Here is a 27,516-nt window from a genome sequence, read left to right on the forward strand (position 1 = left end):
GCTTAATGGCTGATCATGTATACCAAGAGATACAAGGGGCGCGGTGTACCAGGTGAACATTACAAGATTATGGCTTACAGATAACTAGAGCAAACAAGTGTTAGCAAAATTTGGCTACAGCCCTCGGTATTGGTGGTAGTATGTCGATGGACCATCGTCTCTTGATAGGTTACTTGTAAAGACTCACCATAAATTCTGTCATGTACTAAGCTTAAGCAGAATTGTCATCTAGATGATTCACAAATAAGCACAACCGGTTTCATGAATTTCTTTGAATAAGAGTTGTTTGGGAGAGGAAAGAATCTTGTGATTTTTTTCGTACAAAAATCTTTAATCAAAAGTCAAACAAATTCATACAGAACGCGAGTTTTTTTTTTCGAATTCACATAACCTCTTTGATCTTTGTTGCTTTGTTCTCTATGTCTATACATCTCGGATGATCCATATACTCGCAAACGGCATATTTGCTGATATCATACGAATTTCAAACTTCTACTAGATTCCAAATGTATTAAGGATGCTAATTTCACCGACCGTTTATCAGAAGAAATATGTTGCTCCTCCTACTCCCATAGCCATCGTTATTGGCTCATATCGCAGCGAGCTCACGCCAATATCTGCACACAACCTTGTCAATCCATCTGCAATGTCTCCCGTGAAGAACGGATAGCGTATCAACAGTCCCAAACACTTATGGTTTTTGCGTGGTTATTTGCATACTTTGAAGAGCTACTAGGAGCAGACATCGAAGAAGAAGATTATGAAAATGGTTTTGAGGAATGGCTTGATAACTAGACTAAATCCCTAAACAACCTCACTGAGGCCTTGGATGTGTGTCTACACAATTTCGATATTTGCGTTCAAAGACTCAACGTCTAGGAAGCAGCCACTAGGTCCAGCCTGTATGGCGACAGATACTAAGATGAAGACACGACTCATCTCAACAAGCTCAAAACTTTTGGAGCAGATCTATTGGGTCTCGTTGGGTCGCTCAGATTCGTAGCAGGAGGAAATGATAGGAATTTGCAAAGGTACTACAATTATACCATCGATACATACTGGGCCAGTCGCAGAATACTTTCTCCTGAATTTGATTATGCGAATGTTGCGGATAATGAGTCGAGCGCACAAAGAATCAAGCCGTTCTTGTAACAAAGTTACAAAGAATTCGAGCGCCCTTAGCATTTATAGACGTCGCTTCATTTGAGCCACTGTGTGATTGATCAGATGCTCCATGATGATCCTGAAGCTGCTTTGAAACCAGCGATTAGAGCAGAAATTTCCACACGTCTAACGAAATAAAACGTAAGAGTCTCCATAAAGACAAATAAATTGATTACGCGTGGGGAGCAAGACAAGCAATTATCTGGTTAAAGAGAGATCCGACAGCATCATATGAAGAAATGGAGTAGGCACTGGATAAACGAGACGGACTCCGAGAGTATATAAACGAAATTAAAGAATGGTGAATGTCCAAGACCGCTCATTGAAGCTTTGGGTGGTGTATTACATGTACAGTTACAAATGCTCGAAGCAAGTAAGCGAGCATTGAAGGGGTGTGGGAGTGGTCAGTGGAAGAGTTGGGACACGAATTTTCGATGGTAAATATCATGAGTGCTACAAGAAGGAACCATACAAGAAGCAGCGAGGGCAGCGATCACATCGCTTGCCACGAAGCTTTTTCATATGTTCTGTTACCGCTGGATTGATGAAGCCTTCATGTATATGACAGCTGTTGTTGATACTCATCTTGTTGTCCATTATTTCACTCGTGTAATCTCATCACTGAGACGAGTTTAATTGAGATAACTCAAATTCGGATTTCTCAGTAATAGCGTCTGCGTCAACTATACCAAGACCGAGCTGTTGACACAATAGCAAGCTTAAGGACTTAAGGACTTACGTCGAAATCTTATTGACATCGCCAGATTATCATGGAAAGCGAAGGTCCAGGGTATTTGTCAGCATCCGTGTCTTGGAATCATACCCCAAAATGCAATCACGCTCATAAAAAGCAATATAATCGATATGTGATTGATGTCTTGACAATTTACAAGGGGTACCGAAATTTTGGAGTTCAACTAACAAATTCTAAAGAATGATGATGTCTGTGCCAAGCCGGGCGTTACTCTGTGGGTTGCGATGACATTTTGTTATCCATTTGGACTGGACCTCATTACCCCTCAGTCCATGAGATAGAGTACGGACACTACCAAATGTGTATGTATCGATAACTTCATGCAGAAATATGGGTTGCACTTCCTAGATAGTATTGTCTATCGCGGTACAAATGGCTACTATTTGATTGGTGGGCGTATTCAGTCATATCAATTGTTGAGTCACCGAATTATCCACGAACTCACCTCGATTATTATCGATATCAGTCATACAACTCTCGCCTTCTCTACTTAAACCCTCGAAGACCCTACCTCACTAAATTGACCTTTCTTTTTTCACCCCATACCTGCCATGGCTCTTCTCGAGCAGGTTTCCGGTCTATTAACCACAAACCCTCTCATAGTCCTAGTAACAATTACAACCCTATCCCTCCTCTTCCGCTCCACCTACCGCTGCACCCTGCACCCCCTCTCCCATATTCCCGGTCCACTCCTCCCAAAACTCACATCCCTCTGGCTCCACTACCACGCCTACATTGGCGACGAAGCAAGCTGCATCCACAGACTCCACAACCAATATGGTCCTATCGTCCGCGTCTCTCCATCCGAAATCGACATCGCAGATGCAGATGCCATAGCGCCTATCTATATATCCAAAGGCGGATTTCCAAAAGCTCCTTGTTATGCCAATTTTGACGTCGATGGTCACAAGACGATATTCTCAACTACAGATGCGGAGTTTAGGGCTCCGAGGGCAAAAGCAGTTATGCCCTTGTTTTCGACGAAAAGCATCAGGGATAATGAAGTTGCATTGTATGGGTGTGTGGAAAATATGGTTGGGAGAATGAAAGAGGATGCTGAAGGAGGGGCACCAGTGAATTGCTTGAACCTGGCGAGGAGTTTGGCACTGGATGCTATTTCTACACATTTGTTTTCGGAGAACTACAATGGAACTTCTGAAAAAGGCGAGAGATTGTCGGCTTCTGCATTTGTGGACGCGTTTGTAGCTGTGGGAAGATTCTTTTACTTGCCAAATGCAGTCTTTATCTGGTTATCATGGTTTGTGGAAAAGCTCGTGATGGATTCACACACTGAAAATTCCATCAAGTTGGTGGACCAGTTTGTGGAGAATCTTGTGGAATCTACGCCCAAGGAAAGTAACAACTATCCTGGCCGGTTACTCAATACGGGTTTCAGCAAGTCTGAAGTTAAGTCTTCATGCAAAGATCTTATGTTTGCTGGAACGGATTCTACAGGTATGAATATGGCAACTATCCTTCGCTATTTGGTGTTGTGTCCAGAAAAGTAAGTCAACATTCCCTTGGAAATATTAGTGGAAGAAGTATTTACAAACTTGAAGGTATGAAATCCTCCGGACTGAAATCATGGGAAATGCAAATTCTACCACCAAACAAGAAATCCAAGCTCTTCCCTATCTCTCCGCCGTAGTAAAAGAAGGCTTACGCATTAGCATGGCAAATCCCACTCGTCTCCCCCACGTCGTCCCTATAGGTGGATGGACATTCAAATCCGTCTACTTCCCCGCTGGATCTATCGTCGGCTGTTCCGCCTACGAACTCCACTTTAATCAAGATGTTTTTCCAAACCCGCATGAATTTGAGCCTGAAAGATGGCTGGAAGGGAATATCACTCCGGAAGCGAATAAATACTGGTTTGCTTTTGGTGCAGGTAGCAGAGCGTGTATTGCGAGGAATCTTGCTACGGTGGAACTTTACATGGCGGTGGAGAAAGTGGTAGAAAGTGATGTCTTGAGGGGTGCGAGGGTTTGTCAGGAAAAGGTTGAGATTTTCGAGTGGTTCAATTCAAGTGTGAAGGGAGAGAAACTAGAACTCATTTGGAACCGGAATGAAAAACGCTGATCGATTCTATTTTATCTGGAGGCGAAGCACATGCACACTAATATCTTGAACTTTGGACATGTTGGAAGCCGCGATTATTATTAGCTTAGAAGTCTCGATGCTGTAACCTTCCCAAATAAAATATCATCCATTGTCCAGCGTGATCGTTTACAAACACAAGCGAACTCTTGATCCAGACATGAATAACTTTCTATCATCAGTACCCTTGCCCATTCCATTGCCATTGCTCAATACTCCCCTGTCCCTCCATTAACCACTCCAATCGATCCTCAACTGTTACCCATCCTTTCTTCCCTTTCACAACTGCCCTTCCAATAACATTCCTCCACCTAGAAAAACAGTTAATTAGCATTTCCAAAATCCAGCACCCCAAAAGTAAATAAAAACTAGACTCACTCATCGAACCACTCTTCCTCACCCATAACAGCACACCTCCTTCCCTCCAGTCCCCTCCCCACATCCGCAAACGGCCACACACTAGTAACAACCTCATATCTCTTCGTCCCCATGAAAACCTTCGCCACGCTGCTAAAGAATGAGTTTACTCTATCTGGAGGTCTTACCACAACTTTCGAATGCGTTATTGGAAAGCTGATGGTAGTGTGTCCTGGATATCCTATCTGTGCTATGAGGGCAAGTATAAGACCTTGGAGATGTGTAGTTGAGAGATTGGGAATTTGACGGGTTAGTATGAATCTAGGTAGGTAATGAATGTCAGTTGGTTACTCTCGCGCAAACGAGAGGTGCAATAATGATAGCTATGAGGAAACATACTCCTTGACACCCGCTTCATCTCCACAAAATGCTCTAACCCATCCTTCCAACCCCTTCTCCCCCTTCCCCCCAAAATCAGGCTCCGCCGCCTCTCTCATACCTCCCCTCCATCCCGTTTCGCCTTTCCCAAGAAGTTTCATGTAGTTCATTTTTCGCTCTCCTTCCCCAACAATCAAACCCATCAAATTGATCCTAATGTCAAAATCTGGACCCGGGGCATGCATTCGCTGACCCACTATTCTCAACATGGGTTTAGGAGGAATAGTGCACAAGGAAGTGATCAGGGGAAGGAGAGTCCCAGGATTAGAGAGATGCGCCGAGGAAGAAGTGATGGTTGATTTGTCACTTGAGAGGGTGAATGAAGGAGGGAGATACAGGTTATAGGGCAGATTTGGGAGGCCTGGGGAGCGGAGCTGAGGGTTAGAGTGGAGGGGTGCGGGAGGAGATAGGGCGGCGGAATAGGCGGGTGGAGTGGAGTCGTCATTGTGATCGTGGGGATTGGAGTCGGATAATGTATCGAGATGATTTTGGCGGAGGGATGAGGGACCAGCTTCGGATGTAGGATTGGGGGGTTCGAATGCTCCGGGAGTGTAGTGAGAGGTTGATGGAGCTGATTTTTCTTGAGACATTGTGGGGCCTGTGTTTGATGGTGTCTAAACTAGATATGAACACACTATCAAGCAATTGCAATGGCATTTGCTATGCGTGTGCTAATAGTTATCTAGCTAAACATTTAAAAGCTCAAAAAATGTTTTGGATATCGATGCTGTCTTGCGGCTTTACGTGATTTTGAAGATATCCAGCTGATTAGTTGTGGCTGTGCACTTTTTTGGTTGCCTGCTAAAGCTATTGTCAGACGAGGCGGCTTCTCTTTCACTATTCGGTACTTAAAGGCAGAGCGCAGGTTTGTTATCCTAGAAAGAGAATTGGTCATAGTTCATTGGTAATGGGTATTGTCCTTTTTATTCCTTTTTTGATCCCTTAACAAATTAATCTATCATCATTGTATCATCACCATCAACAGCTGGTCCTGCTTCTTCGATAACTACACCACGACCACGTCCTGCGAGCAACTCCCTTCTGACCTCAGGACCAATCTGTGAGTGTCCCTTTACGTTGATCAAATCTAATAGCGACTCTCTCTGATCTTCTGTAATATCATTTCTATATCTTTGTGCAAATGCCAGAAGACATTGGTGCCAAATGACTGGCAGTTTCGCATCTTTGGAACTGGTTATACCTTCCATTCCGGATCCAATATCTTCGGGTCGAACACCAGCTGGGTCGACACTTCTAAATCGTAGGAAATGGAAAACCAACGCATCGATGACTTGGTATGGAAGTGCATATTTCTTGTCAAGTAAAGCCTTGATAAAAATGTTTGTGGCTCCACCACCTTCGGTTCCGGCTGATGATTCTTGAGCTGCAATATCGCAAAGTCCTTTGATGGCAGCGGCGGAATGTAGGACTGGGATCGAAACTCGCACAAGGACGCCTGATATGATTCTTGCTTCACGTAGTGTACAGGTACCACTTCCGATCAATGGGAAAAGGAATCCCTTGAAAAAGGCGGCTGGCTTGTAGAGTGCCTTCTTCAAGGCTTTGAAAAGATGGACATTCAAGTGGTTGGTTTCGAAAATATCCTCTCGAACCTTTTCGAGTAAGACCATTTCCACGAATCTTTGTGCGATTATTGGTGTCCTTGAAACGAATATTCTTGTTGCTTCGTAACAAGCATTTGGTGTCCACTTGTCCGGTCTGGTAATTTCGAGAATTTGCTCCCAATTTGGTACTGTAGGTAGAATCTTGAATGGTTTCGGTAATTTTCCTGACTTGTATCGCGATAATATCAAACCAATTCTACATTCTTGTTAGTCATTGGGGAGAGAATGGCCAAGGTAGTCCTCACTTTGTATAAACTTCCAAAACCTTAGGATGAACGAAGAATCCATCATCTTCGGGTCCAGCAGGTCCAACTCCAGGTTGTCCCGATTGTTTTGCCTCAAACTGAGCGATTCTCTCTAGAATTAATGCGGTCAGATCTGTGCCTTGTTCCTCTTGATTCTCGTCATTTTCCCCTCCCCAACCAACTTCCTTTAACTTTTGGTCTAGATCATCCTCGCCTTTCTCTGGGAAGAATTTTCCAAACGTATCGCGGTCTTCTGGCGCCAATTCGACTAGTTCTGGAACCTCATCATCATCTCCCCATTCTTCCCCATCCTCATCTCCAAATTCTGGCTCATCTTCCTCGTCCTCATTCTCAAATCTCGAATCGAAATTGAATGCCGCATTCGGTTTTGCTGCTTGAGTTTCGGCTTCGTCTTCATCGGCAAGTTCTTGACCTATCTTTAAAATCCTCCGCGAGGACTTCGAATCCACGAACTTTTCTTCCTCGTCCTCATTTCTAGATTTTCTCTTTCCGGATTTGGTTTTGAGGGGACCACTGGCAGTCAAATCTGCCTCCAGAGGATTATGCCTCCTTCCATTTCTTGCGAGTTCTTTTGGACTCATTGCTTTAGGCATTTTGTGTTTTGGAGAGATTTTGTGAAATTTTGGTGACAGGCGGAATTTCTTTCGACGAAATCAATTGATAAAAATGAAAATGTTCAAAAATATTAGCGGAGGTTGCCGGAGCTAAGATAAGGATTTTCCCCGCCAAAATTTGTGGTTGTGAGTGCCTTAGAGAAAAGTCGTTGATGCCTGATATCATCGATCAATATCAATCATTAATCAGCATCATCCCATTTACTATGTTGGCGAAGTGAAGGGGAGCAATACTCCAGTTCATCCCATTATTCCAACGAACCATTCGTGATATATAAGTGATATATTTCTCAATATATCACTTATATCACTGCTCACACCACTACTTAGGTATTTGTCAAGATATATTATAATCTTGTCCTTTGGGAATGACTACCGCTGCTTGCATCGCTGCTGATATTGCTGCTCAATGCCACCGTTGACAACTTACATATACTTCATATCAGAACGCTCACGATGACCTCTCACACCTCTCAAATCTCTATCGGTGCCTCCTATCTTATAGTGGGCTCAGGAGTCTTTGGTACATCGACTGCTTATCATCTCTCACGTACACATCCCAACTCCTCAATAACCCTTTTGGATCGCGCGTCCTCCTTCCCATGTTCGCTTGGTGCTTCTCATGATTACAACAAAATTGTCCGTGCCGATTATGAAGATATATTCTATTGTGAGTTAGCGCTCAAAGCCCGTGAAATGTGGAAGAATGATCCATTGTATAAGCCATACTATCATGAGTCTGGCTTTGTTATCGTTGATGATACTGGTCTTGGACGAAGAATCATTGATAATTATGAGGAATTGGGAGTTTCAAATCACCAAGCTAGGATTGTTGAGCCGGATGAAATGAAAAGTTTGTATGGTGGGTTATTTGAAGGGACGGATTGGAGAGGTGTGAAAGAAGTCTTCATCAATGAAGGTAGTGGATGGGCTGAGGCTACAAAAGCAGTTCGCAAGGTGACTGAGATGGCAATGGCGAATGGTGTGAAGTTTGTTAAGGGAGACGTGGAAAACCTTATCTTGACAGAGGATGGGCAATGTCTTGGCGTAATGACGAAGGATGGTAGGTCCTTTCGTGCAGACAAGATCATATTGTCAACTGGAGCAGGTACAGCAAAGTTGCTCGCAGATTCCGCACCGCAAATGCATCATATCCTGGCCGAAGATCGAATTACTGCAGCTGCAATCGTGTCTGGTCATGTCAATTTGAGTGAGACTGTGTACGATAGGATCAAAAACACCCCAGTATTCGATCATGCAGTCGGGAATGTCTTAGGTAAGTTGCGGTTTCAGTGACGGTCAAACAATTATATTAAACCTCAAATAGGTGCAGTACTTCCTCCTACTGATGGAATTCTTAAATTCTATCTGGATGTCACTCTCAAAAATACAACGCTCCATAAATGCTCAGGGCATATGATATCAGCCCCGCCTGATGAAGCTGATCAAGCGCAACATGACGTTCCCAAAAGGCTTCAGGACGAGTGTTACCGAGTAGTGAAAGGGATCTATAGTGAATTGGCCGAAGATCTGAAATTCGACTCTTTTCGCATGTGCTGGTAGGTTGATCAAGGGTTTTTTCTGTTCTCAAATCTAATACCGTGATTAGGGATGGAATTACCCCTGACCAAGATTTTATAATCTCGGCACACCCGCGATGTCAGAATTTGCACATTGCTACAGGCGGTTCTTTTCATGGGTGGAAATTTCTACCGATAATCGGAGAATATGTTGTGCAAATGCTTGACAACAAATTGGATTTTAACCTTCTCAAGCGCTGGGCATGGGATCGTGATCATAAGGGAAGTGTACATAATAAGTTTGTTCCCAGACGAGAACTTAGGGATTTGATGACTTGAAAGTACGCTTTTTATTAATGACTAGGTGTAAAACTAGGAGATCTAACAATCTATCGCAGTGCTAGTGAAGTTCAAGTGCCCAATTGCAATTGTCTTTGTGCGAACAAGGAAATATACATTAGGAGAGTACTTTTGTCTGAACGGCAGGAAACATCCAGCTTTGACTTTTGGTTTCTTTGAGAAATCATCTAGAGGAGGATTTGGGCTTCTCCTGGCTGGATGGTACCGTTTCCGATAGCATAGCCATGAGCACGGGCAACTAAGGAGTATGGAACCAAGTATCTATACAAATATTAGCGTCGCCTTCTTCATTGGAAATGGTAGTTGGTTAACTTACTTGTCAAGGTATGGGAGAACCTCTGCAGCACCAGGTGTGTTTCTCCAATCTCTCATCAAATCCATGGTAACTCCAAACAATCCCATGAGATGAACACCAGCTTGCTCCATACGTCGGTTGGCATCAGAAGCCAATTTATCACTGAAAGTACCACTTGCCTCGGTATTGGCCCAGACATCATAGCCTGCCTCAATGAGTGAGAGAGCGAGGAAAGAAGTACCTGTTAACTTGCATTAGAATAGGACTCCGAAGTATAATTCGAGTGAAGGACAAACTGACAAACTTCGGTGACAATTCCACCGATGATCAATTGTTTCTTGCCAGTGGCTTCAACAGCGGCACGGAACTCAGCATTGTCCCACGCATTAACCTCTCCTTGGCGCTTGATGTAAGGGGCAGTTGGGTGCATCTGTTATCGTTAGCATTAATTCGGAATCATAGAAGCTCATAGGTATTTACGGCAATGATCTCCTCTGGGAGATTGCTGTTTGGCCCTTGCTCAGCAGAAGTGGTCAAGATGGTTGGAAGATCGAAGAGGTTTCCAAGAGCTGCATGACCGAGAAGTGATTGTCTGAAGACAGTTGGATCATAATCTCTCACGAGCTCGGAAAGTCCAATTTGGTGATCAATGACAAGAAGTGCGGCGTCGCTCTTGTTGAGGCGATCGAAGGTGAAACCTGATGGGATGTTAGTATTCTGGTTCCGGTTGCAAAGTTTGAAAATAGCAGTCGATTTATGTACCTTCAACGGCGATGGCAGAGGCCAAGATCATGGAGGTAGAGAACTTCATGGTGTTGATGGGAAGATCTAAATTGGACTTTGAAGTATTGAAGTGAGTCGATGATGATGAGATGAGTGATGAGGATGATAATTGAAATGGTTGGAATTCCTCTTCTTCTTATACTAAACCTCTTGGCTATCAAAAAGTCCTCGAAGCGACAACAGTACCTCAACATCTCAGTATGTCTCACCGATCTAGATCCCCCTACCTCATCACTCACAAGGAAGTAATCAGAATACCGGGCCCCCAGCTGTGCATCTAGATGATTCAACTTCCGTCACAATTTAAAATTTCTAGTAGTCTCTACGATTTCCACAAGTTTACCTAACGGCCAGCCCGAGAACCGACAACAAACCCACCGTCACACCAAAACTAGACGACCACCATCAACGCCCAAAACCAAATACCACTGCAACTTACCTATGGATTTCATCCGATAGTATGAAGAAGCTCGCTTCAAAACGAGATATTTTCCCTCCGGGCACCTGGTCCGTGGGTATGAATCGTGTGGAGAGCTTTCATGCAAAGTCTTTACTCAGCGCAGAAAACAATCAAGCTTAATGCAATGGCTTCTTAATGTTTAAGCAGATGCTCTCCATCTACACTGAGTGTGGAGTAAAACGCGATCAATTACGATTCTTTTACAAATGTACTAGTACGGGATTTTTTTCTGTTTTGGGAATGGTTGAACTTTGGGCCATATCAAAGTGTGAGCTGATTGGATCAAATGGGGGTATAGCTTGGTGGTGCTGCTCCATAATTCTTGATGAGTAACGAAAGTCAAGAGAGATGTCAGCAATTGACAACGATCAATCGTTGTTAATTTACCATGTATGTTATGGCTTGGCGAGATTTGACATCATTTGGTAAGAACCTTAAACGAATTACTTAAGTACGGTAAGCAGGTCTAGTGAAATGAAGAGCCGGTTATTAATCGAGGTGCAGCGATGCCCAGATCACGGGATGATGAAACTTTGTGGTATGTTGTTGTGTGTGGTATCTTGTGCAAGAATTGGGAAATCATTAGGGAGTTCTTGGTAAGCGGATAGAATAGATGTCATTGGGTTGTGAATCCGTTTTGCATGGGGTGGATTTTTATTGCGAAATTATCTGGAGGTGGATAGTTTTATTCATGCGTTCGTGTCATCGACGGCTAGTTGGAGATGATTTTTGATGTCTCAAAGAACACTCTCTGGCCGTGTACGCATATTGTTTCGAGATGATGGTTGTGAGCAAATTGCATATGGAACGCTTGAAGTGATGCTCTATTTTTGATAGTCATTACAGAAAGATCTGTTCTTACTCAAGGACTAAACTTACAGTTCATTGATTGCGCGTTGTGGAAGTAGCGTGATGCAAATAAGTACTTGCAGTGTCTAAGATCTTGCCTTTTCCATGTCACACAAGCAGCTTTCAGCAGCATAATACCAAATATAATATTGATCTTCAAAAAAGCTAAAACCCAGATCAGGGATTGGTTTAGATCTTCTCGTTAACTACATCTTCATTATCATTCCCACGCTTGTCACATTTCCATACCCAGACACTAAAGACTGAGCGATTCCCTACTCCTGCTTCGATGCTAAAGTTTTACCCTGGGCCTTTCGATTGTGGAGAGAGAATGTGATCGTCTTGTCACCTCGTATTCATATAGATCGTTAGGAAATACTGTGACAATCATCGGAAATTAGCATGAAGTGCGATCTGAACTAGCATGAGTCTTGTCACGAAATTTCCAAATTGCTACAGTCAGTAGAGGTCTAGAAATGGAGGGATACTGGCGGTCAAGCTGGGAGTGGGAGTGGGAGTATTACGGAAATCTACGCAATTTCTGGAATCCTAGATGCTATGTAAGCTATGACTGATTGCTCAGTAACATTTACTCAAGAGGAAGGAGGTAATATTACATATATGATGATTTTGACTCATAAATTCATACTGAGATCTCGTGTATCAAGACTCTTCTCCTCCCGTTGTTTCCTTCAATATTGATTCATAAGTCACCTACCTTCACGTATGTAGGACTCCCTATATCTCACACACTACTCCCTCACGATTTCACATCAAAGCTTCGCCTCAAATTTCGCCTCTTCATGCTTCAACACCGCCAGTCTATCCCCTCACATCCTACGCGCTTTCTTCCAGCCCTTCTCATGCAACAATCTAGTCAACGAGCTTAATATTTATAAACTAGATATCCTCACTTCTCTCTATCATGATATATCTTATCGCTTCTCCCAACACACCAACAATCAATCCCATGCATCAACCCAATGATTTCTAATTTCAAATCCCCTTTTCCTTTCATCTTTTTGTCCGCGCGATATTGTGCTAAGATTTGTTAATCTAGAATGAGCATCTTAGAAGATACTGGTATAATGCTCTCTCCTAGTATCTAGTATCATGATACAGTATGAATAAATACCATCATAAAATCTCTCTCTCCACCACTAGCGAAGACCTCAAAATACCAATGCTGGCCACCTGAGCTTACGCAGATTCACAGGCTCGAAGAATCGTGTCGTGTGGTGCTTAACACTCGTTCCTCTCTGCCAAGTCAAGGATTGAAAGTTCAAGAGAGCCGAGCGAAAGGAAAGCAGTAGAAGATATTCGAACCTTTCAAGTAGATCTATTTCTATGTAGATATTTGCCACTTTTCTCTCCTTCGCTTACTCGCTCAAGAAGATGGTTGAGAAATATTTTAGTCAAGGTTCGGTGTGGGAATGTTCATTCAGCCAGCCCTTTAACCTTATAGTGTCTACCAAAATGTGGATCGACAGACTTTGAGAGTTCTACTATCCATATTGGCTAATCTATCTCATGAATTCATGTAACTTGTTTATTGTTATTTAAACTATCGATTCTAGCTAACATCGCATGATAAAATCTTATGATCAGAGGACACCTGATGCATTTATAGTCACACAACGTAAACCGATGATTGATTGACTCGGGACCAGCAGCTATAAATCTAAATAACCATCATCACAAATTTCCTATCCCCATCGCGAGTTCCTCTCTGATCCCATTCCAATTCCCATTCCCATTCCCATTCCCCTATCACTAGTTCTATCTCTTTGAGATTTCGAAATTGACATCGAGACTTTCAACAGAGCATCTCTGTAATCTACGCCATCGACCGCTCGCACAGCCTCTCCAGCCTCCTCACGACTGACAAAATCAACGAAGCAAAAGTTTCGTCTATTATCCAGATTATTGTCCCGAGGGCACACCCTCTTACTCACTCCATCGCTAGAGGATATCAGCACATGTAACAAAAATCCAGATATTCAAGATGAACTTACATCTTGAACCTCTCGAAAATAGAACGAATCTCCAATTCATTCTCCGTCTGATCCAGCATTCTCGGCAACCCACCGACAAACAACCGTCTGCCTTCTTCTCTAGCCTTTGAAACCTGGAAATTTCTCAACGCATCATTCGATCCGCTTTATCCCGAGAGTTTATCGGGTTACGATTCTTCAGTCCTCGAACCCCAGTTACCCCAGCGGTTACAGCCAGAATTGGTATTCTCGCTATCTTTCCCTTGATCTGGACCACCACGTCTCACGTTCCCTTTTGGTCGACAAGGACGACATTCAACCGGGGGACCAAATATTGCATAGCCTTATCTGCTACCTCCTTTTCTGCAAAGTCAATAAAGCAAATATCCTGGGCAACGACCCGTGAAAGAACAATAGATATATGAACATTTGTAACAGAAGCTACACCGTTACTAGTAAGAAATTCATTAATACTATCTGGTGTAGTGGTATAAAGCAAATTCCCCAAATAGACACGACGACCTTTTGCAATAGCCCCAAAAGTCTCAAGGGACTCTTCATTTTGTCGTTCTGGTCTGTGGACTTTCACATCCTCGTCCCGGCTTCATTCTACTAGAGGCATGATAGGTTTGCCTTTGACGGTGATCATCTCTAGGTTTTCGGCTTGACCAATTTGTTGGTCTAGCTTCAGAGCTTGTATTTGCTGGAGCACGAACTCTCCAGTTTGATGAATCGGCCATGGTTTTGTTGCTGAATCCAAGAACCTCTGTCTGGAATGCAAGAGGAATACAAAGATCTCATTCGAAGGCTTTGTAAGTATTGGCATGACCTTGGTGGTGATTATGACGTCTTCATAAACGGTATGGTTTAATGCATTTTGTTTTTTTTCTATCTTTTCTAGGTTTAGAGCTACGAGAGCTACATGCAATACGCCCTTGCGCTACCGCGCCAGCACACTCACGTGTGCATTCACTCGTATCACAACGGTCAGGTTTGGAACCATGTGATAATGAAGAAGCTTTTTTAAATTAGTCGGCGAGGCGTTATCTCAATATTCAGAATCTTCGTCGATAAATCGTTCTCTATCATTGATATTTTCAATTGCTCACTAGTAAGGATCGATTTTTGTGGACCAATCAAGGATCGGGGGGGGGGGGCGTCTATCTCCTCGAGATGAACGTCCTACGGTGATAAAGCTTCGAAATGCTCTTGCCTCTGTAATCACCGTGAGGTCTGAGGATGAGATAAGCGAGGAACTGGACTCCAAGGACCGCACGTATAGACTAGAATAGCTACATCAAGTATCAATCATGGCATCCTCAGCACTCATCCCAAGATCCGTCTCACATGGCTAAAAGATTTTTCCACTTTTGCACCCAGATGCTGTTACAATGTAGAGTAAAATCGCAATTTCTGTGTTCTTATTCAGAGTCCAACATTGCTACATAAATTAATCTCAACTTGACGTTAATAACCTAAAGTCACAGCGCTCTCTCCATTATTACCATCATATGAATCATTATTAAACCCCCGCAACAAAATATACACCAAAAACGAACACTACTCAACCATGGCATCATCATCTTCTTCCGTAAGATCAACAATAACCGCAGTAGCAGAGATTGGCTGTCCGATATGCGATGTGGAGACTGGACCACTCGCAGTTCTCTGGCCTAAACTAGGGGTATTAGCTATGTTCATCGGAGCAACCCAAGCATTTCTAGCAATAGGTTCAGGTCTCTATGGGAGGCCATCGATGCCAGTTCCGTGAGAGAAAGTGGGATTATGGATACTAGACTGACCGTTCATTGGCCCATTTGTATCTACCTTGATATTTCCACTCATGAGCCCAGCATTGTTATCAAGCCTATAACTCCCGTTCGTTAAAGGGCCACCACCGTTACTCGGTCTGGGCGGGAGGTAACGGTTGCGAAATTCGATTTGACCGACTCTTGACAATGCAATAAGCTCGCCTGAGAAGTCTTCCGCTGGCTCAGGATTAGGTGCATTTCTGTCAAAATTCAGCGTAAAGCATTCTTCAAGGCATTTGAAATCTCCAAGCTGTTTAATTTCCTGATCGTTGAGCTTACCGCCAATGCGAGCAAGTTCTATAGTGTCGGTTTCACTTCTCAGGTGAGCGCTATACTCTTTGCGTAACTGCTCCATTTTCTGTTCTTTTTTCAGAAGTTCGGCTTTTAGCGCAAAAATCTCTTTTTGGAGCTTATCCTGATCAACGGCATTGTCCTCTTTCAGAGTCTTGATAGCATCGAGTCTACGGACTATGATTGGCTTACCGGATGCCTTCCGATAAACCTCCAAACAATAATCGAGCTTCTCTTGCCAGAGATTAAACTTCGGAACGAAAATATCGTCACGGAATATGTGTGCAATTGCCAGAGCATCTCCAATCATTGACTTGATACTACTGATTGCGACCTGTGTGAGTCTATGTACTGCAAGATGGCGTATCCCCGTCACTCGTATGAAAAGGGTATTGAGAGAATAACGTGCTTCCTGAGCAATGGCTTCAACTGGTATCTGACACTGGCAGATTACACCCCACCATAGGTTTAACTCTACATTTTCGGGACACTCCCATATGTTCTCATCTATTATCTTAGGAAGCCACTTTTGTGCAAATCGATAGCACATAGACTCTAATGCGGTTTGCAAAGATCGAAGTATTGTTATTTGAAGTATGAAGGGCAAATAAGGGAGGTTTGACTCTCGCTGGGAGTAATAGCCATGAGGACTATCTTTGTATTTTGGCAATACTAGAATAATATCATTCAGATTAGCTCAACGCAAAGAAATTCCGAGTCTGGGGGCAGATGAATCTTACCCTTCGAGTTCAAGGCCCTTGGAGTATACACGACTCCTTTGAATCCTCTCGATACATTAGGTCTCGGGTATTCAGGTATTTGGCCTCGACCTGATTTAGCGTCCTTGCATTGAGGTTTTGGCACATGAAGTTGATCTGGTCTAGCTGGATCAACAGACGAGTCTGCGCGACAGGGAACAACCTTTTGTGCAGTTAATAGATCCTTGGTTGTTTTTGAGATCTTCCCCCCTTGAACTCTTGGGTAGGATTTTCCTAAACGTTTGTCCACAATCCCTTCAACTGGTTTGATGTTGCCTGTCTTAGCAGTTTGCGTCCCATCAGTTTGCTGTAATGTTATGATTAATAAAAAGCACCCTGCTATTGAAAAGACACTGGTCAAACAACACCAACCTTTGCATTGTTGATGAGTTGCTTGCCAACATTCTCCTGATCATTATCACCGTTAACAGAGTCTTCAGAAGATCCATCATCTGAAGAAATCTCTACGATGTCTGTAAAGACGATAGCAGTTTTTGCAGCAGCTGCAGCATCTTTGAAGACATTCGTGTGATGATCGCGTTGTTTATTAGCATCGTTTGTGTCTTTCATGATTGTATCCATGATTGCTGCTGTTACCAGAAATGGAGGTTGGAAGTCGAGTTTAATTGTGGAAGAGAATAAATAAACAATAAAGGATGTTGAGAAAATGATTGTTGTTGGAGGTCGGGACTTGGAAGTAAAGTAATGGGGTAAGGGTGGTCCGAACTGGACATAATATTCACTTTGTTATTAATCTCTCTTTCCTATCCCGTGATAAAATAAACCTGCTCTTGCGGCCTACAAGGAAAAGAGTGAATGTGCAAAGAAGTAAAATGAACGTAAATAATCGGAGGTGTTTTATGAATATGAATATGGATATGAATACAACGTAGAAAGTGTACAGATTACTATACTTCATGCTAGTATCAACTTGGCTATAGATATACACACATATATATATATACAAACCGGTTATGAACAAGAGATTTACTGCATTCACTCCCATCAACAGGAGAAACTCTCCATTGCTGTGAGATATTCCACCCATCACAGACCCGACTTCTGAATTGGTGAATTGGTGAATTGGTTATGAGCAATAATAAATATGAAATAGAATAGACACTGTTCTTGTCTGCTACTATTGCATTGCACAGATCCTGCTAGATCTACAAAGGCTCACAAGGGATCTGTTATTGAATTGAATACTCACAGCCTAGTGTTATTTGCCCTCGATCTCTACACTCCTTCAGTCCAATCTCTTCTCTCCCTCCTTTCATCTCTCCCATGACTCAATATTTTAAACCAGAGTCCAAAATGTCTTCATCTGCAACCATGACAGTGAGACCACCGAGCTGCTAAACTTCTGCTAGGAAGACTTGAAAGGTTGTTGGTTCATCAAGTGCCAAAACAGAAGTCGATTCTATCCAATCATTTTGATCCACGGGTGGCTAGGGGCTTTCTCATAATAAGTAGTGATCTGTACTTTTTTATTCTTGAACCAGATGTAGAGCCCACATGCTCATTGCCATGAATTGCAAGATAAAGGGTCTGTCTACAACACATGAAAAAGATTTTGTGGATAATCATACAATCATCAAAGCAGCTAATTCGATTTGATACCCAGTGTCATCCTTCTAGTGGAAGCTGTCAAATAATCATTCACCAATCAGTACCCAATACATCAAATGGATTTGTTGGTTTTTTGTTTGCTGTACCAGTCTTATTCGAGTTGTCCCGCTTCCGTTTCTTCTTTTGCTTAGAAACTTCCGCAGAAGTGGCAGTAGATATTCCAATCTTTTGACTCGAATCTCCGAGAATCGTTTCTTTCATAGTCCTTAAGATGGAGTCCATTTTTTCGAGCCCATTGAGATCACTGAGACATGGCAGGTTTTGAAGCATATCATTTAGTTGCAGCAGTGGTAGAGGAACCGAGTTACGGCCACCAATAAGAGTCAAAAAGGTTATCATCTGCTTCAAGATTCTGAAAGAGTAATGAGATCCTTGAATCTGGGCCATGACATGTATCATATCCCAATCCCAGTCACTCGTCTTACGGATAGTGTCATCTGGGTCTGAGATTTGGAGTCCAGCCAAAACTTTTTTACCCAGGCTTACTTTGTCTATTGACTCCGACCACTCGGCATCTTGTGCGAATGAGATCGAGGTCCAGTGATCAGCAACGGATTGCCCCTTGTGCTTGGACCGTGTCTCGTGCAGGAAGTTTATAACTTCAATGCAAGCCTCTGAAATGTCTGAGGCACTTGGAATTTCCCACTCTCTCCCGCGAGAAGCATTGGCTTGTCGTTTATTCTCAAAAACGGAGGTCGTCCTCTCTTCGACTGGAAGTAGTAAATTGATGCAACCATATGCCAGTTGTCGGATAGATGTGGACATCTCCCAAGCATTGGTTCGAGATGGGGAATCAATGAGAAATGGAAGAAAGACGTTGATGTTATTTGCACCATCCTTGGAGCCGCTTGAAGAATGGAAAAGACCAAGACATTTCATGAAATAAGGAAACTGAAGAACATACTCACAAATACGAGGATCGAGGACTTGCAGAGCAGCCTTTACTACAGAAGGTTTCAGCAGCTCCGAACCGAGAGTGACTACATCAATATCCACTGGCAAATACTCTTTCACAAAGTCTTGATACATGTTTTGGTGCTGATTTATGGCGGTTAACGCAATGGCTTGCTTCAGCAACTTCGAAAAGCTACCATGGCAATCCATGAAAATTTCAAAAGCAAGAGCACGAATACCATATGAAGGTGGAAGGCCTAATCGCTTGATGATGGATCCAGCATGGAATATTTGGGACTGTAACGTCCATGAATCGGCCGTGGATGAAACTTCAACATCTTGAAAGAAGCTTACGGAACTGTCGGTGCCTATTTCATGGACGAGCAGATCAGAATCGCCAGTGAGAATGGTTCCACCATATCGGCTAACATAGCTGGCACAATATGTATCCGCTTCCCCAGGAACAATCGCGACAAGATGTTTGTATTTGCTAGAATTCTGTAGAGCCTCGATTATGGCAGGTACGAGAAAGGATGATGCTGGAAGCTTTGTAAAGTTGGGACGCTGGGGAGAAAAGGCGAAAGGAAATGATGTAGATGTAGTTCGGTTTGTTGATGATAGTCGGTATCTCAAGCCAGACGCATACTCCTTGTGATATTTCTCCAGTTGCTGTGTGTTTCGGTTCAGCCTTTGGTAACGAACATCTAATTTGGCTGGGGGTAGGCGTCCATCAAAGTATATCCTTTTCCTGATACACGTCAACACAACGAACACAGGCGTATAATCCTGTTGAACTCACACCGCAGCACCACTCCTTTCGAGGCCGTCCAGCCATGCCAACACGGTCTCCCCAAGCTCTTTATACGACGGGTTTGCCTCAAAGTAGTTTCCCGCAGACTTTTTCGTACCTAAACATATGTGATAGATATGATATGCCAAACCTGGGCCGTCAATCACAATATCTTTGCCCTTCAACGAATCAAGCGTTGCATAAGGGCGTAAGAATGTTGTTAGATGTGGGATTCCCATTGCTTCAACGGCGACAACAATGCTTGTGCTGTTTGGTTGTACTAATCGACTGATAGATCTGACTCCAGATGTTTGTAATGAGTGAAGTGAGTCCTGTTGCGAGTGAGGCTTGAGTGAAGGAATAATAAATTTTGGTGAAGGGATGAACATTTGATTTCATTGATTTCATTGATTTCATTGATTGACTGATTCCCCAAATTTCAGCCCAAACCCCCGCTAGTGCAATCAACCCCACTACATATCCTGGATCTCTCGCCAAAACTTTTTCTTTTCTTCTCGACATTGAAAAAGCATCTCCAACCAAAAAATACATCAATCAAGATGCGCAATACACTCATCTTCGCCGGCAGCTCATGCCCAAAGCTTACAGATCAAATATGTACGAACTTGGGAATGGCTTCGGCCCCAGTCGAGCTTACGCAGTTCGCAAATGTACTGTTTCTCACCTCCCAGAGAAGCAAGCTATTTGGCTAATAAATCCTAGGGGGAGACAAGCGTCAAGATCATGACGAGCATTCGAGAGAAGGATGTGTTCGTCGTTCAATCGGGCAGTTCTAAGATAAACGATAGTATCATGGAGCTTTTGATCATGATATCTGCTTGCAAAGGAGGATCTGCAAACAAAATCACAGGTTCGTGCGCCGAATCCTATCTGGTATCGTCGCAAGACTCATCTGCTAACTTCTACAGCTGTTCTGCCATACTTCCCGTATAGTAGACAATCGAAGAAGAAGTCACACCGAGGAGCTATCACTGCTCGTATGCTCGCAAATCTCCTACATGTTGCAGGGATCAATCATGTCATTACCGTCGATCTCCACGCTTCACAAATGCAAGGCTTCTTCAAATGTCCTGTCGATAATCTCCACGCGGAACCATTGATTGCGCGTTGGATTCGGCGCAATGTGCAGGAGTGGAATGAAGCCGTTTGCGTTTCGAAGAATGCTGGCGGCACCAAGAGAGTAACATCTCTAGCAGATGCTCTGAAGCTCAATTTCGGAATGGTCACGACCGACAGAAGACGAACCCCCGCAAATATGTCAATGAGTATGATCATGAATCAAATTGAAAACTCTACAGGCGAAGATTTGCATGCAGATATCAACAAGCTACATGTTGGCGCAGCGGAAGAAGAGACAGCAGATCAGCCTAAACATGACGGAGAAGCAGACCTTACCTCTTCAGTGTTACTGGACGGCGATTCAGTCTCGCATCAGACAAGAGCCCGTCAAGATAGCCATCCCTCTCCACCACAACGTCTGCACAATGCGCCATCGGCTATCAGATCTGGGCATCGAAATTCTGTTGGAGCATCATCGCCTTTGATACGAGCACACACAACCCCCGCACCAAGATCTACACCTGTCGATGAAGCGATAGAAGCACAATATACTGATGAGCGTGCTCGAGAGGTCACCCATGGTCGATTAGTTCAAGGTCACATCGTTTCAGATGACTACCCTTCACCTACACAATCTGCGATGTCATCTTCATTGATTCTCGAACGTCCTGAAGATGATCCCATGTCAATTTCTATGGCATCTTCAATCTTTAATCCTGAGCCACACGCACTTGGTGGAACAGCAGACGCTGCTGGTGATGCATCAGATGAGGAGGAAGAAGGATTTAAAGACCCGGGTCTCGAACAGATGATTACATTAGTAGGGGATGTTCGAAACCGTACCGTCTTCATCGTTGATGATATGATTGATAAGGCTGGCAGCTGGATTGCTGCAGCTGAAACAGTCGTCAAACGTGGTGGTGCCAAAAAGGTCTACTGTATTGCTACGCACGGCCTCTTTGGAGGAAATGCCCTTGAAGAACTCCAAAACTGTGACTGTATCAACAATATTGTCGTTACAAACTCATTCCCTATCCCACCAGAAAAAGCAAAAGATGCAAAGAAGTTGCAAATTTTAGATTTATCGAAGCTGCTCTCCGAGGCCATCAGAAGGAATCATTATGGAGAATCTATTTCTGCTCTTTTTACACATTCTAGCGATTAGATTTCTGGTTTACGATCATATGATTAATATCAAAATCAATCTGCAATTTGCTATATTCGAAAATTAATACCCATAGCGTGGCGTACGGTAGCGGAAAGACGGAAAGGATTATGACTGAGTAAATTGCTAATTAGCAAACGGGACGGAATTGCATTTTCTTGGAAAGAGAATTAACGGCGGCGCAAATCTATAGAACCGGGTGTTCTCCATCGTCTCGTCCTTGAGTCCTTCAGGTGCAGTGATACATTTTGATATTGTTATCCTAAGTATATCTCTTTTTTTACTGTTCCTTCATCCCAATTTTCTTTTCTCGCGTTCATTCTGAAGTGTTGATGATTAATCTACACGGGAATGTTTCCAACTCTTACCCGAGTTTCCCTATATCTTTTGCATTATCGTTTTCCTCATTCCCTCTATCTCTTGATAGATACAATACCCAGCGATGCGATCTATAGTGGTCGCAGGGGCATACCTTTCCTCTAGAAAGATGTCCTTAACGGAGCGTTGGTAGATTAAACACAACCTTGATATATCTATAGTTGCTTTTGTAACTGGTATGGAGAGACGATAATTGAAGGTGCTTTATTGAAATACGATCGACAAAGGGCTGAGAAATTTTCGAACATATGGCTATTTGTGTGCAATAGATATTGCGTTGGGGATCAGATAGAATTGGGGTGGTAGTATGGATTTAGTAGATAGACATACTTGAGGATTTATGAGAAATGTAATAAAAATATTGATATGTCCCAATTGTCACACACATCACTGTTAAGAGAGCATCGAAGTTAGATGATCAGTGAACATACATATACATCTAACTACGTTCTACAGTATATAGTTGCTTATTTACAACATTGTGCAGTGTCATGTCTCATCTGAATTCTGTACATGCAGTACTACCCTTCCACTAAGCTCCAGGACGAGAGTAATCCAATGCCTCCACTCTCTTCCATACTTCTCTCACTACACGCTCTTGTTGTTGTCTTCCTGTTTCGGTGGGTGTATCGCCTGCTGGTCTAGATGGGGAAAGGATTATTAGTATTAAAGCTCTTTCTACTAAATTGGTGAAATACGAGGTGGATGGAGATGGATTTCTTGGGGGGTTACTGAGAGAGTGAACATACCTAATAGCTAAGTACAATCGACTACCCAATTTCACTTCTTGGATAGGATCGGTTTCGGGATTGGCAGGAGGATTCGCGGTGGTTATTAAACCGCCGGCTTCGCGGAGAATACAAATGCCTGCTGCTACGTCCCTGGAGTGTGTGTTAGTTGGTGTAGAAGGTAGAGAAATAAATTGAATGGATGAACGAACCATTCCCAACAACCTCCCTCCCACCAAATGTCGAAAGCTCCGGTTGCTGTGTATGCCAAATCCATCGTTGCACTAAACATCGCACCGGTATTAGTATTCTATTTTTTAATCCTCTATACCAAGAAAGAAAGAAAACTGGGGGAAAAAGTCACTCACCTCCCCAAACTCCTCACTCCGTGAACCATTCCTCCTTTTCCACCTCTGCCCCCGATCTCAGTAGCCAGATTCACAAAACTGTTAATCTTCTTTCTCAGATTTCCTCCCTCAAAGTCCCTCCTATCCTTTCCCCACTCACAACTAAACGTACAACCCTTTGGCGCCTCTTTTCCCAGAGGCTTCCCCTTTACATACGGCAACTTTCTCTTTCTCTTCAAACTTCCAGCGCCGGAATTGGAACCCCCTGATGAAATCTCTTCACTAGCTCCCACATGATCGTTTTCCCACGCGCCGTGTCCGGCTAAAGCGGAATAAGAAACATCGAGCACAGGGGCGTAGATGACTCCGATAATGGGGATGCCGTTGATACAAAAGGCAATGGAGATGCAGAACATAGGGAATAGATGGGTGTAATTAACTGTTCCATCGAGAGGGTCCACAATCCAGGTAGGCGCGGCATCAACGAGGTATTGTTTGGAAGAGCCGGAGGAATAGGTTTCTTCTCCGATGAATCTGGATTTTTGGTAAGTGAAGATCCATTTTGGAAAGGGACACGGGGAAAGTATAAGGAAACGAATAAGAGAGGAAAGATTTACTTATGTGAAGGGTATCGACTTAATATCTCATGCTTAACAAATGCTTCAACATCTAGTCATTCCACGTGATTAGCATATCTCTTTCAATCTCACCATCCTGACGCACCAGATGGGCGTGTTCACCCCCCTCGTTACCCAGCGGCAAAGACTTCAAGACATACCCAAATCAGTCTGTGTAACAATGTCCACCGCATTCATTTTTTCCTCCTCCTTCCCCCCCTCATCCCCCTGACATCTCTTCTCTACGCCCTCCATCAATATTTTGCCTGCCCTCCTCCCCAAGTCCAACGCGAACGCGTAGATCTCCTGGAGTTCTTCATCTGAAATCTTGTCGGCCATTTTGTTGTTTGTTATCCTTTGGATATCAATAGGTGTTCAAAATACACCGGAGGAAACTTGTTGCTGGATGGCTCACAGGAAAGAGGCTCAGATATGAGTAGGCAGGCACACGGATGAGTAAGACTTGATAGGTCTGATGGTGGGGTTGTATCAGGAAGGATTGGATTGGATTGGAGGCCGATGATAGGCGTGGTGAAGCGTAGTAGTGGGGTTGTGTAGTGGGGGTTTTTCATGCTGATCAAATAGATATCGAGAGGTCCGTCGATCAGTGAGTGATGTTTATTTGGAGATTTACAAATGCAATTCGGATCCGAACAGGAAATCTCATTCTATGAGGAAGTAGAAGTATCATTTTAGATAGGCGGTTTGGAGAGAAACAAACTTGGATGTTCCAAATTGAGTTTATTGCTCGAGTAACCTATAATCTATCCTAATTTTACATACAGCTTATGCAACCATTTACATTCTAACCACAAATTCGTATCACGTTTCTAAATAGCCCAAATCGGTACGCCTAATCGTAGCTTCTCTCGCACTCCAGTCTTACACATGCGTTTAACCTGGACATCACGAACTCGCGTGCTTGGCCCTGTCATTCGCTAATTTCGCCAAAACAACAGTCCTTACCTCCTTTACCGGTAACTGTTCAAGCTCAACACCCAGCCAAACCTTATCTTGCTCCAACCCCTGGTTGATCATCGCTTCGACACCTCCTACTACCTGCCATCCAGCCTTTGCGGACAGTGCTGCAATCTGTGTATCCGGACTTGGATGGTAACACATTTCCAGGATGACTCCCTTTTCTCCCTCTTTCCCCAAGAATTCTGTAATGATTCCTCGCGCTCTATGTTCATCATCCGATATTGGTGTGAAATCCGGAATTGCAGAGATGATGACCGTGGGTGCTGCTAATGCCTTCGCTTGTTCTACCGACTCGATGTACAGTAAGTTGTCGCCAAATCCGTTACTACTGCACTCTGCAATTACGGCGTCGCACTCGGATTTATCGCGATTGACCATATATACAGTTTCACAGCCGAGGAATTTCTTCAATGCGTAGACGGCTGCTCGACAGGTTCCTCCACCTCCAATAACCATACCTGCTGAACCTTTTATTCTCGATATTGTTGATGCGGATGCATTTTGAAGGATGGCTTCGCGAACACCAATACAATCGGTATTTGTTCCGCAAAGAATCTTCTCGCCGGTGGGAGATGTGCGATGGTAAATAGTATTGATGGCACCAATGGCAGCGCCCTCTGGTGTAAGCTGGTCGAGGTATGGGATGATGGCTACTTTGAAGGGCATGGTTACGGAAGCGCCGAGAAATTTGGGGTTTTTGGTGAGTTCGATACAATCTTTGAGGGTTTGAGTCTCATATAGAAATTGGAGATAGTTGAGGTTTAGAGAGCGGAAGATTGTGCCATGGACTGGTGGTGGGATCAATGATCAGCTGAAGGTCTAGGAGGTAGATGAGGGGGGTAATTGTGAAAGACATTGTAACAGTAAAGCGTGAAATTTCTAAGTGATGGATGAATGCTCTCTCGAACATGGCAAACTTTGGGGGTTTGGGGATATGTCTCCATGGGAGTGATGCTTCATGAAGAATAGCTATGAGGCAGATGATGTGATGGAAGACTCAAGGATCAAAACTTACATAGAGGGGAGAGAGAATGAGCAATTGGATACCCAAACAGGTACGCAACTCGATCCTGGTTGGAGATATCCGGGGGCGGGGTCTCCATCATTGCGGAGGGAATAGTGGCGTCAACGGTGCTGGTGATTGTTTGTGACATGGCTGCAGATAAAACTTAGTATTCAACAATATGTTGCAACTCGAATCGTATGTCCAAAAAGAGATGAGTTCTAATGTGAGAAAGGTTATAATGAATTGGAATTTGGAAAGATGAGGAAATGAATGGGAGCGGAAAAGTTATTTCGAGAGGTAACCGAGGAAGATGGAGCTTTTGAAATCGTGGAGATTTCTAGTTGCGGAGAAGAGCAAAGATCAAACAAACAAATCAATGGGAAAGGAATTGTATTCTCTATGAGCCAAGTCTCGGGGTCAAATGGCATTAGCCCGTGAGCAGTCTAATCAAACTTATACTTTGTCCAGCTAATTGGTTTGATGACAATTGCGTACGTCTTGACCTGTAAGATGCTCTGCGACGTGCGGAAATACATATACGCGTCGCAAATTCACAATCTGGAAAGTTTAAGCACAACCCCACCAAGTTTTGTACACACCATGCACAGTTTCATGCTTCCCATAGATTTGTTTTGGATGAGATCTGATTTGTGAAATCAGAACCCTATTCTTCGGTCAACCCGCAAATTTCTTTAGCCGTCCGTGAGCACTAGGAACGATCCCACACGACGTGGGGTAGGGTTTGGCCCAATTGAACCAATGATTAGTTAGAAGCCCCTTGTCGTAAATATTTAAGCGACGGCACCGTACATTTCAGCGACAGGTTACTATTTGAGGTTAGCCTTTCCGAAAGAATCATTTCTTAGCTGCGTTTCCTTACAATTGGGTCGGAGCTTCCAGTTTGTTGTCTCCGCCATCAACGTCTCAAGGTTTAGAGCAAAGCTGTAGCTAAGAACAAAAGGCTTGCTTAAATGTCTTGGAGTGGCGCTGTTGGCTGAAGGGAGGTGAATTCGTGCAAGAACAAGTGATTCAGAAAGCCATGGCATCAAAATATGCCGGGTAAATGTTTTGGGGGGTAAACATCTCCAGATATTGTCATGTTGCAGTACACAACGAAAAATATTGATGCTTGGGCTGCAAGTTGCAGCACATAATCGTTATCGGGACGTCCAGATTGATTCGTGTTTTCTCAAGATTATCAGCATCAACATTCCTTCTTTTCTTGACGTTTAAATTAAATAGAACATGCATTTAAGGGGGCAAATTCCCCCGCTGATTCCCCATGGGGAGAGCTTCCATGGGAGCCCTTTCCACGTGCTAACCAGGTCGATCGCCAATCATGTTCGTCGATAGCACCCAAAAAATAAATGGAAAAGATCTTTCCCCTCAATCTTGAGATTCTTTTCCGGGTCTCCCACAATCTATCATTTTCCCCATCATGTTCTTCATCTCAGAAACTAGTCTA

At 43.5% G+C, this 27,516-nt stretch overlaps 11 protein-coding genes across 11 annotated transcripts; 3 read left to right on the forward strand and 8 right to left on the reverse strand.

The window, feature by feature from the left end:
• The first annotated feature begins 2,120 nt into the window (after nt 1-2,120).
• BCIN_06g00710 (hypothetical protein) lies at nt 2,121-4,056 on the forward strand. Its single transcript, XM_024693306.1, has 2 exons — nt 2,121-3,422; nt 3,478-4,056. The coding sequence occupies exons 1-2, from the start codon at nt 2,470-2,472 to the stop codon at nt 3,995-3,997; spliced, it is 1,473 nt and encodes a 490-aa protein (XP_024549092.1). The 5' UTR covers nt 2,121-2,469; the 3' UTR covers nt 3,998-4,056.
• A 3-nt stretch (nt 4,057-4,059) lies between these two features.
• Nucleotides 4,060-5,538, reverse strand: BCIN_06g00720 (hypothetical protein). The gene is made up of 3 exons (XM_024693307.1): nt 4,772-5,538; nt 4,394-4,693; nt 4,060-4,326 (listed from the first exon to the last, which is right to left on the reverse strand). The coding sequence occupies exons 1-3, from the start codon at nt 5,398-5,400 to the stop codon at nt 4,194-4,196; spliced, it is 1,062 nt and encodes a 353-aa protein (XP_024549093.1). The 5' UTR covers nt 5,401-5,538; the 3' UTR covers nt 4,060-4,193.
• A 110-nt stretch (nt 5,539-5,648) lies between these two features.
• On the reverse strand, nt 5,649-7,428 carry Bcenp1. Its single transcript, XM_024693308.1, has 2 exons — nt 6,681-7,428; nt 5,649-6,631 (listed from the first exon to the last, which is right to left on the reverse strand). Exons 1-2 carry the CDS (start codon nt 7,292-7,294, stop codon nt 5,761-5,763), a joined length of 1,485 nt encoding a protein of 494 aa, XP_024549094.1. The 5' UTR covers nt 7,295-7,428; the 3' UTR covers nt 5,649-5,760.
• Nucleotides 7,429-7,537: 109 nt separating this feature from the next.
• Nucleotides 7,538-9,222, forward strand: Bcdao5. The gene is made up of 3 exons (XM_024693309.1): nt 7,538-8,591; nt 8,643-8,874; nt 8,925-9,222. The coding sequence occupies exons 1-3, from the start codon at nt 7,772-7,774 to the stop codon at nt 9,172-9,174; spliced, it is 1,302 nt and encodes a 433-aa protein (XP_024549095.1). The 5' UTR covers nt 7,538-7,771; the 3' UTR covers nt 9,175-9,222.
• A 48-nt stretch (nt 9,223-9,270) lies between these two features.
• Nucleotides 9,271-10,350, reverse strand: BCIN_06g00750 (hypothetical protein). Its single transcript, XM_001560159.2, has 5 exons — nt 10,253-10,350; nt 9,971-10,188; nt 9,791-9,920; nt 9,512-9,731; nt 9,271-9,456 (listed from the first exon to the last, which is right to left on the reverse strand). The coding sequence occupies exons 1-5, from the start codon at nt 10,299-10,301 to the stop codon at nt 9,363-9,365; spliced, it is 711 nt and encodes a 236-aa protein (XP_001560209.1). The 5' UTR covers nt 10,302-10,350; the 3' UTR covers nt 9,271-9,362.
• Nucleotides 10,351-13,222: 2,872 nt separating this feature from the next.
• BCIN_06g00760 (hypothetical protein) lies at nt 13,223-13,750 on the reverse strand. Its single transcript, XM_024693310.1, has 2 exons — nt 13,598-13,750; nt 13,223-13,544 (listed from the first exon to the last, which is right to left on the reverse strand). The coding sequence occupies exons 1-2, from the start codon at nt 13,654-13,656 to the stop codon at nt 13,289-13,291; spliced, it is 315 nt and encodes a 104-aa protein (XP_024549096.1). The 5' UTR covers nt 13,657-13,750; the 3' UTR covers nt 13,223-13,288.
• A 1,240-nt stretch (nt 13,751-14,990) lies between these two features.
• On the reverse strand, nt 14,991-17,222 carry BCIN_06g00770 (hypothetical protein). The gene is made up of 4 exons (XM_001560161.2): nt 16,809-17,222; nt 16,419-16,743; nt 15,379-16,350; nt 14,991-15,249 (listed from the first exon to the last, which is right to left on the reverse strand). The coding sequence occupies exons 1-4, from the start codon at nt 17,016-17,018 to the stop codon at nt 15,137-15,139; spliced, it is 1,620 nt and encodes a 539-aa protein (XP_001560211.1). The 5' UTR covers nt 17,019-17,222; the 3' UTR covers nt 14,991-15,136.
• Nucleotides 17,223-17,914: 692 nt separating this feature from the next.
• BCIN_06g00780 (hypothetical protein) lies at nt 17,915-20,136 on the reverse strand. Its single transcript, XM_024693311.1, has 2 exons — nt 19,759-20,136; nt 17,915-19,707 (listed from the first exon to the last, which is right to left on the reverse strand). Exons 1-2 carry the CDS (start codon nt 19,986-19,988, stop codon nt 18,096-18,098), a joined length of 1,842 nt encoding a protein of 613 aa, XP_024549097.1. The 5' UTR covers nt 19,989-20,136; the 3' UTR covers nt 17,915-18,095.
• Nucleotides 20,137-20,266: 130 nt separating this feature from the next.
• Nucleotides 20,267-22,203, forward strand: Bcprs1. The gene is made up of 3 exons (XM_024693312.1): nt 20,267-20,420; nt 20,473-20,620; nt 20,679-22,203. The coding sequence occupies exons 1-3, from the start codon at nt 20,310-20,312 to the stop codon at nt 21,992-21,994; spliced, it is 1,575 nt and encodes a 524-aa protein (XP_024549098.1). The 5' UTR covers nt 20,267-20,309; the 3' UTR covers nt 21,995-22,203.
• A 601-nt stretch (nt 22,204-22,804) lies between these two features.
• BCIN_06g00800 (hypothetical protein) lies at nt 22,805-24,514 on the reverse strand. Its single transcript, XM_001560164.2, has 6 exons — nt 24,226-24,514; nt 24,065-24,116; nt 23,469-23,981; nt 23,313-23,384; nt 23,122-23,253; nt 22,805-23,013 (listed from the first exon to the last, which is right to left on the reverse strand). Exons 1-6 carry the CDS (start codon nt 24,401-24,403, stop codon nt 22,905-22,907), a joined length of 1,056 nt encoding a protein of 351 aa, XP_001560214.1. The 5' UTR covers nt 24,404-24,514; the 3' UTR covers nt 22,805-22,904.
• Nucleotides 24,515-24,786: 272 nt separating this feature from the next.
• On the reverse strand, nt 24,787-26,672 carry BCIN_06g00810 (hypothetical protein). Its single transcript, XM_001560165.2, has 2 exons — nt 26,061-26,672; nt 24,787-25,833 (listed from the first exon to the last, which is right to left on the reverse strand). Exons 1-2 carry the CDS (start codon nt 26,197-26,199, stop codon nt 24,971-24,973), a joined length of 1,002 nt encoding a protein of 333 aa, XP_001560215.2. The 5' UTR covers nt 26,200-26,672; the 3' UTR covers nt 24,787-24,970.
• Nucleotides 26,673-27,516: the final 844 nt, after the last annotated feature.

The sequence above is a fragment of the Botrytis cinerea genome, chromosome 6 (genome assembly GCF_000143535.2).
Source record: "Botrytis cinerea B05.10 chromosome 6, complete sequence".
NCBI classification, from domain to species: domain Eukaryota; kingdom Fungi; phylum Ascomycota; class Leotiomycetes; order Helotiales; family Sclerotiniaceae; genus Botrytis; species Botrytis cinerea.